Here is a 9,129-nt window from a genome sequence, read left to right on the forward strand (position 1 = left end):
CCTCAGCAGCCATGGCTCACGGGCCGAGCTGCTCCATGGCATGTGGGATCTTCCCGGACCGGGGCACGAACCCGTGTTCCCCGCATCGGCAGGTGGACTCTCAACCACTGCGCCACCAGGGAAGCCCAGGAACATCCATTCTTGATGGAGGTTCTGGCTGTTTTTGCTGATGGCTGTTAGCGAAGGCTTTTGTTCCTAGTCAGAGCCCTGGTTTTCTAGTACACCAAGAATGAGAGGTTATTAACGCCCTTGGAGCTAGGAATTAAGTTGTCCTATGTTCCAGCCAGTCTGGGTGGTCAGTAACCACTTCAGAGAATCACATGAAACATTGCCTGTGGGGCTACCTAGAAAAGAGAATTTTAATAATTGATCGCTACATTTGGTCTTCCGTAAATGATCGATTTCCCACCCTTCCCCCTATAGCCTTTTGCTGCCTGCTTCTCGATTGTATATGAATCAGCAACAGCTCAGTTCACCTGATGGCCTTTCTAAAATGCTTGCTCCTTCTTACTCAGTGTGATTACTGGCTGTTTAGCGGTATTAACACTTCGTGTAAACTTTTTAGTCTAAACTGTCCAGGCTTTTATTAACAAAGCAATAGAATAATACCAAAAAATAAAAAAACAAAAAAAGATCAAACCCAACCAAATTCTCTCTTTGGTCTTTTTTGTGGGTCTGGGACCTGAGCTTCTGAGACCAGGAGCCTGGGGAGAGATGGCCTCGTTGGGCACATCTGGGTGGGAACCTTCACATGGGTGGCTTGTGTGTTGCAACCACTTTGAGAAGGAGGCTCAGAGGAGCAGGTGGCCTTGCTCAAGGTCCGTGTTCAGGAAAGTGTCATGCCGTGCCTCCTGTAGGCTCTGGATGCGACCCTGTGTCCTGGAGGCTGGCACAGGGACACTGGCAGAAAGAAGAGGGAAGAGGAGGTTCCCCTCAGACTCCCATAACTTGATAAAAGTCCTCTGGGCCCAACACAAGAGGCAGCTAGCTTGTGTTGGATATATTATCATTAAGTAATAATATTGAGCACTCACTGTGTACTGTTAAATACTTGTTATGCTAGGGCATTTAATTCTATCGGAAGTGACAGTTATCATCCCCATTTTAGAGACAGAAAGTAAACTTACTGTGCCCGAGAAGAGACGGCAAGTTTGAACTTGGTCTACCTGACCATTGTCTCTGTTGGTTCTTCTGCTGAGTTGCCAAGGGGGAGGGGTTGGTAATGAATGACTTGACACTTGTGACAAGTGGGAACCCTTCCAAAACATTAGCAACTGTGACTATCCTTTGTGGATTGACTGTCCTGTAAATCCTTCTGAAAATGTTTCCATTGTCGGTTCTCTGGACCAGTGGCTGTTGTGACAGGGGCTCACTACTTGAGAACAGTTACTCGTCTGAATTTAGTGATAGGAACCTGCTCTGTGTGTTATATTATCAGGTGAATGTCCTCAAGGTCAAGGTTTTGAGCAGATGAGAAGGCAGGTAACTTGATAATTTACCAGTTGCCATTAAAACCAGGATTTTTCTGCTGAAATTCAGGTGGAGTTGATGTTTTAAAAATTTGTGACTAGAGTATTTTACAAACAGGAAGAAGGAAAACAGGTTTCCCAAGTGTGTGATAGTAGCACAGAATGAATCACTTGTTCTTTTTCAGTAGGGTCTTCTACTGCTACAAATCTCATGGTCACATTCATGCCTGGTATTCAGGTCATAGCTTCCATTTGTATCTGATACACGCATAGGATTTTGGACTTCCAAGACCTTAAAATTCTGTATTTACCTGTTTTTACAAGGGGGAAAAAATCTAGGTGTTTTGTCCAATTGAGGGTAGGCTGGTAGGTTAACGCAGTCCATAACTGAATTCAGCTTTGTCACGTGTCTCTCTCCTAGGGCAAACATATCCCGATCTTCTGAGGGAAGAAAGAACTGGATGTAAACTTTCCACATTGAAGACATAGTAGTTAACCTTCCCCTTCATCGTCTCACAATTCTCCCACTTGAATTTTAACCCTAACTTCAGAATTTCCCAGTTCTTTAATTTGGGTGGCTAATATCCCCTCTCCCGAACACATATATTTTAGCAACTCCCAGAATTTAATCTGAGAAGTTCTACTAAGAAACTGAGGTTTGCAGAAGTTAAGCAACTTGACCAGACACTCTGCTGTCCAGTAGTTGTGACTTTAGAAAGAGAAGAACAGTGGTGGCCGACTCGTAGAGTCCACAGAGGATTACATGAGTTAATTACTACATGTAAAATGCTAACAGCAGTCCCTGGCACATAATTAGGTCTCAACAAGTGTAAGATACCGTTATTACTACACATCTAGGAAGTAGCAGAGTTGATTTCTGTCTGGTTTCATTCATTCTTTTCAGCAGACTTTTGTTGAGCGCCTGCTGTGTGCTGTGTTCTGGGGAGACAGCCCATCGTCTTAAGCGTTGTGCTTTATTACTTCCGGTTTAATTTCGAGGAAGATGTTCTTCTCTTTTGTAGGAAAATTGAAAAATAATGACACCAAAGAGATGATGATCTGTGGTCCACCAACGTTTTGTCTTTAAGTCTTCAAAATAAGCATCATGGGTGGGTATTGCTTAAAGAAAGGACATCTTGAAGTCATTCCTGTTGATCTCAAGATAGTGCTGACTTTTTGCTGGAGCCTGTGATAAGAAGGGAATGATATAGTGCTCACATAAAAAAAAAAAAATTGAACCTATTGACAGAATGATGCTTCTGAACTCAGAAAACAGTTTTTCTCAGTTTACTTTTAGAGGAATTGGAGGTTTTATTTATATTTAGTAAACAAAGCATTTGCCTTTGAAGAATAAAATGAAATATTTAAGTTGATACAGGTCAAGCTTTTTTATTTATTTATTTATTTATTTATTTGCCGTACGCGGGCCTCTCACTGTTGTGGCCTCTCCCGCTGCGGAGCACAGGCTCCGGACGCGCAGGCTCGGCGGCCATGGCTCACGGGCCCAGCCGCTCCGCGGCATGTGGGACCTTCCCGGACTGGGGCACGAACCCGCGTCCCCTGCATCGGCAGGTGGACTCTCAACCACTGCGCCGCCAGGGAAGCCCCAGGTCAAGCTTTTTAAAGCCAAAATAAATTGAGAAGAATCAGGTCTTTCTACTAAAATTGTACTGAGTCAGGAATTTGAAATAATATGAAATATTGGATAGCAGTTGTGTGTTTTAAAAAGGCAGTGGCTTTCGTTAAAATGACAATCATCTGGATAATAATCAGATATCTGACCAAACAGGCTTCCAGGGCTGGGGCTGCTGTCTTCCCTCAAGGTTGACGTTTCTGACTTTGTGATATTTCGTCAGCGTCATTCATAAGCTGTATTTGCTTGAAATGGCAAAGGAAGTGTACCCTTGATTGTTCTTCACGGTTCCCTGGCTTTGATGAGTCATTGCTGGACAGCCTTCTCAACCAAGTGCCGATAAGAATAGACACACAAGAGAAAAATTAAACAACTGAGAGCTGAAGCAGAAAGAGCTGGGACTCTGCTGTATTTAGCTGTGTGACCTTGTGTAAGCCACAGTATTCCTGGGCCCTGGGTTTCTCATGCATACAATAAAGTTTCTAGGGTCTCTTGCTGAAGTTAGGTCAACTTTGGAATTTAATATCCCCCAAGAGAGATAGGAGATATACAGCACATTCAAGGGACAGTGATTCGTGATTTATGTAATTATCGTAGCTTTGTTGACTGTTGGAAAATAGCAGTGGCAGATGAGTCAGCCTGGCATGTAGCTTTCGGAGATCAGTGATGCTTTTTTCTGTTAAAGTTATGCTTTAGTTAGGTTTTTTTTTTGGGTCCCAATAGTCAGGGTGATGCCAAGTTCCAGAAATAGGAGCCCAGATCTTGTTCAGAGGACAGTATGGAGGGGATGGTTGTCACGAACTTGTTTTCCTAGCCGAGCCTTCACTTTGGCTTTCCCTAGGGAAGATGTTAGTGGGTGACCACGGGGGTGTAACATCACCATCCAGCGAACCATCTGCCCCAAACATGTTGCTTGGAAGTCACTATCAGTGACAGAGACGAGGCAGGTGGTATTTTAAATCTCCTTCCTCTGCCTGGTTTGATTCTCCAAAAATCATGTGAAAGGGAAACTCCAGACAAATGCATGTTCTGTATTAGGAGCTCCAGCTGCAAACACCTGGACTAAACGTGGGCTCCTCTAGAGACAGGCAGATCTGAACCATCCATCCTTCATCCGTCCTCTGGGTGCCTTCTCCAGTAGCTAGAGAAGCAGGGAGAGAATCCCCTTTCTCTCAGGCACGGACCCGAGCTTGCCTAATCTGCTTATTCCGTGCTTCCCCACACAGTCCAGCTGGTCCTCCCACCGACTGATGCAAATCCCCGTGTATAGTAGGAAGAGGTTGGGCTGGGGGTCAAAGGAGGCCTCTCTCTGAATCCCAGCAGCGCTCCTTCCTGGCTGTGGAACTTGGGATAACTTACTTAGCTTGGGCAGCAAGCATAGTGGTATTAATGGTCTTATGCAGGTAGTGTGTGTCTTCATCGTGTCGTCAAGAATTGCACTGTATTCTTTTAAAATTTTTTTTTATTGGAGTACAGTTGCTTTACAGTGATGTTAGTTTCTGCTGTATAGCAAAGTGAATCAGCTATACGTACACATCTGTCCCCTCTTTTTTGGATTTCCTTCCCATTTAGGTCACCACAGAGCACTGAGTAGAGTTCCCTGTGCTATACAGTAGGTTCTCAGCACTGTATTCTTAAACCTTGTGAAAATGCCTCCTCCTTAGAGGAGAGAGTGAAGGTGGGGCCAAAAACTAGACCTTGACCTTTTCCTCCCTTCATCCCTGAGAGGGTGTGGAGGCAGATTTGACCTCACAGAGATCAGCAGGGACCCCCGCCTCCTACGAGGGACCCCTACCACGAGGACAATGGTCTTCACATTCTGTAAGCAACAATCTACTTTAAAAAAAAAAAAAACAATCTTACACAAAACTGTCGTGTGTAAAATGAGTTAAAGCCTTCCATTTATAAAAATATGGTTAAGTTGAAATTTATAATAAACTCAGGAAGAATGATAAAGCAGTTTCAGTGAACAGAAATTCGAAATAGCGGAGATAGCAGATGACTTTTATGATTTTTTTCCTATTACATATAGATAAGTAATTGCAAAATTTATTTATTTATTTATTTTTGGCTGCGTTGGGTCCTCGTTGCTGTGCGCGGGCTTTCTCTAGTTGTGGCGAGCGAGGGCTACTCTCCTATGCGGTGCGCAGGCTTCTCGTCGCGGTGGCTTCTCTTGTTGCGGAGCACGGGCTCTAGGCACGCGGACTTAAGTAGTTGTGGCACATGGGCTCAGTAGTTGTGGCGCACGGGCCTCTATCTGCTCTGCGGCATGTGGGATCCTCCCAGACCAGGGCTTGAACCCGTGTCCCCGGCATTGGCAGGCAGATTCTTAACCACTGCGCCACCAGGGAAGTCCCTCAAATGGTATTTTTTTAAACAGATCTTCTTCCAATCAAGTGATACTGGTCAAAGAGAAAAGATAGGATTATTATGCCAAAGCTGCCCAAAATATATAGACTAGCATGTATTTGTTCACATGTAACAGATGGGAATCAACTTTGAAATTATTGCAGTTTTTTCCAAAATGCTTATACATTTAAAAAATAAATTTAAAGTAAATGTTAAAACATCTGAAACACCTCCATAGAATCCCAAGGTTTGGTAGAAGACTGTTCAAATCACACTCCCTGAAGTCTTAACAGCACTCAGATCTCAATTTGCTCTGTTTCCTGTTTGATTGTAGCGTGTATTACAGTTTTTAGTACTGAAAGACATTTGATATAAAAAATGGTGACATTTGAATAAGGTCTGCAGTCTGGTTGACAGTGCTGGATCAGTGTCAGTTGCTTGTTTTGATATTGTACTTGAGTGATATAAAATGTTGCTTTTGGGGGAAGTTGGGTGAAGGGTGTATGAGACTCTCTATACTATTTTTGCAGTTTACTCTGAGTTTATAATTATTTCAGAATTTAAAATTCTTTATAAAAAGTCATTTGAAAATGATCATCTTCTAATTAATTGTTAGGAGGGAGTACAAGAAGACTGAGTGGTGTATATACCACACTTTTAAAGTGGTTTTCCATCTATCTTACCTTATTTTGAAAAAAAGCATCTTTCTTTCCTTGCCACTGAGTCTGTATCCTCCACACTCACTCTGTCACCTACTGTGACACTGTTGAAATTTTGGCAAGAAAACACAGCCAATGGCAAATCAAGGAGAGCTCTCTTTCAGGAAAACTAACTTAGCTGCCGCTTAATTACTTAATAAGAAAATGGTGCCGAAACCCAAGAGTGCATTCTGCAGTCACCTGATACAGAAAAAGGTCTGTGAATGATGTAGCATATTTTTCTGAAGCATTCCTGTGCTCAAAACATTAGTAATTAGGCCAAAGAATATCAACATGCCATGAGATCATTGGGCCAGACGTACAAATCAGCATGCCCCATAGTCTGTTGTGATGATGCAACGTGAGGAGTGTTATTCTACATGAGAAAAGATAAAGGAGTGAAGATAATTTTAAAAGAATAAACCTTTGATCCATTCACTTCTCCATGTGTAAAGTAAAAGTGGTCATGGCAGTCATGAAATACAGTTCTCTGTTCTCTTGGATTTTACAGTGTGCTGTAAATTACTGCCTTGTTCTTTGATAAGATTGATGGTGGTTTTGCTCTGTCCCTTGGAGAAATGCAACAGGATTCCCTGAGCCAGCCGTCTGTCTTCAATGTAATTGGCAAAAAGAGTGATTGTCTCGAGTGTTTTGACTAGAAGTGGATTGGTGGGGTTGATCACGTCTATCAGACACCTGCGAAGGTGAGCTGACCTCAGCACATTGCTTTAGCAAATGTTTTAACATATGCTAGTAGAATTACATTTTAAAAAAAAATCCATTTACTCCACCAAGCCTGTAAGGTCCTGTGCATTAAGTAGGGCATTCGTTTTGTGCCAGTTGTGAAGCCTGCCTGGGCTGACCTGAGGGACTGGGCTCTCAGCTCTCCAGACGTCACTCTGTCTGACCGGCTTTTCTGGCTTCTCCAGGGTTATCAATGCCGGGAAGAGCGCACACAATGAAGACCAAGCCAGCTGTGAGGTGCTCACCGTGAAGAAGAAAGCAGGGGCCATTACCTCAACCCCAAACAGGAACTCAGCTAAGAGACGGTCCTCACTTCCCAACGGGGAGGGGCTGCAGCTCAAGGAGAACTCGGTAAGGCCCTCCTTCATCCCCCGTTCTCAGGTGAGAGGAACATGCACGCTGTGGCCCCGTAGTGGGATGTTCGGAATGGAAGAGGGAAAAACCACGTCCCCAGGGTTAGTGGAGTGGCAGGTCTGTGCTCAGGGTATCACACCGTCACAGCGAAGGTGACACGTGGAGTTAGGAAGAGCTGGTGTTGAATTCCCTGGCGGTGCAGTGGTTAGAACTCTGAGCTTCCACTGCTGGGGGCTCAGGTTCCATCCTGGGTTGGGGAGCTAGGATCCCGCAAGCTGAGCAGCATGGCCAAAGTAAACAAACAAACAAACAAATAAATGGTGCAGCTGGTGTTTAGGTTCTAAACCTTTAAAGTAAAGAAAACGCCCATCATATATGAGTTTTGCTGCAAGAATTAGTATATATGTTTGGTGGTTTTTAAGAAGCTACTTTAAGGTTGCTGTGAAGGAGATAGTACCTGGAAGTCTCCCAGAAGCAGTGGGAGGACCTCTAGCCATCGGCTTGCAGCCCTGCTACGCACGACTCTGCCCCCTCCTCCCCTTGCCTGCCCCTTAGAGCTGCCCAGTTGGAGCCTTGTTTGATGCTCTTCCAAATTAATATTTGTTTCAACTGGCCCAAAGCCCTTGCATCCTACGGGGCAGCCCTGCAGACCGGGTGCCCTATTGACAAACCACAGAGCGTTTCTCTTCTTTCCAATTTCTGGAGAACAAAGCAGACATCCTCGGAAAGTTCTGAAGAGCTCTCAGAAAAGTATAGGGAATAATCGGCACCCTGTCCATCGGCAGATTTAGTCCTACAGAAAAGAGACATTAAATGGGATGACCCCAATGCGACTATTTATTCTGATGGTCTTAGGATATTTTTGTATGTAAATTTCTATAGGATTGTAAAGGATCTAGGAATCTCTTCTTAGTCTAAGTGATAGTGTCTTATTGCATTTACGCTTAGGGAATAAGAGTACTGATTTATTTTGTTAGCATTAGTTCAACTTAGGGTTAGAAAACACAGTGACCTGTGGAGATTCATCAGTTGTACTTGCTTTCAAGGCTGGAGGAAGCACTGATTAGGCCTCTCCCAAAAAGCGAGAGTCAGACCCAGATGGGCAGGACAAAATAATACTGGTTAAGTGCATGGTCTCTGGAGTAAGACTTTTCAGAACAGTCCATTGCTTAAAGCTGTTCAATTTGGGGATAGTTATTTATTCTTTGAGCCTCACCCTTTCTCTTCTCTAAAAAGGAAGAATAATAATGGTAACTACCAAACACAGTGGAAGAGGCTAGTTGCAAGTAAGAAATCCAACAGTCCATGTAAAGTCTTGAGCCAGTGTCATCATTAATAAATCCTTGATCAATGCTTGTGATTATTATCCTAAAGTCAGTTCTACTTCTGTAATCCTCTGCGGATAACGCCCACTGAGTTTTCATTCATTTGTAAACTGGAGATCACACAATGTCTTTCTCGTACCTTCTTGATGGACTTATTTTGAGGATTGAGTTTTTATGGAAAAGGGCTCAGAAAATGTGAGACATTAGTGATAATTGGGTATGGGTGCCAGTGACTTAATGTCGCTCTTTCCCCTGGCAGGTCTCCTCTGCCACTGGATATAAAGTGATTTCTGTAAAACTAAGTCAGTGTTGCCATTTGACTGAAGGCCTGTGGGTGATGGCGTTTTCCCTTGTTGCTAAGTTCCTCCTAGAAGTGGAACCAGGAGTAACTTTTTACCTTTCTTTCCTTAAGAACAGTGAAACCAGTGCATAAGCCCTTTAGGATGGAGCCAGGGCCCTCCTTTGTGATGGCTCTGAACCTCTGTGTGGTCCATGAGCCACTAGGAGGCAGCAAGGACATGCCATGCAGAGCCGGCACCTCTACCCCTGCATTCCTG

The 9,129-nt window shown here is 43.8% G+C and overlaps 1 protein-coding gene across 1 annotated transcript in view; it reads left to right on the top strand.

Moving 5' to 3' along the window:
* Window positions 1-9,129, top strand: part of PPM1H (protein phosphatase, Mg2+/Mn2+ dependent 1H) — a 261,969-nt gene that overhangs the window by 87,720 nt on the left and 165,120 nt on the right. Inside the window, exon 2 of the mRNA XM_007450186.1 lies at window positions 7,079-7,244. Within this exon, the coding sequence (XP_007450248.1) occupies window positions 7,079-7,244 (166 nt within the window). The remainder of the gene's footprint in view (window positions 1-7,078; window positions 7,245-9,129) is intronic.

This window comes from Lipotes vexillifer, unplaced genomic scaffold (genome assembly GCF_000442215.2).
Source record: "Lipotes vexillifer unplaced genomic scaffold, Lipotes_vexillifer_v1.1 scaffold837, whole genome shotgun sequence".
Taxonomy (NCBI): Eukaryota; Metazoa; Chordata; class Mammalia; order Artiodactyla; family Lipotidae; genus Lipotes; species Lipotes vexillifer.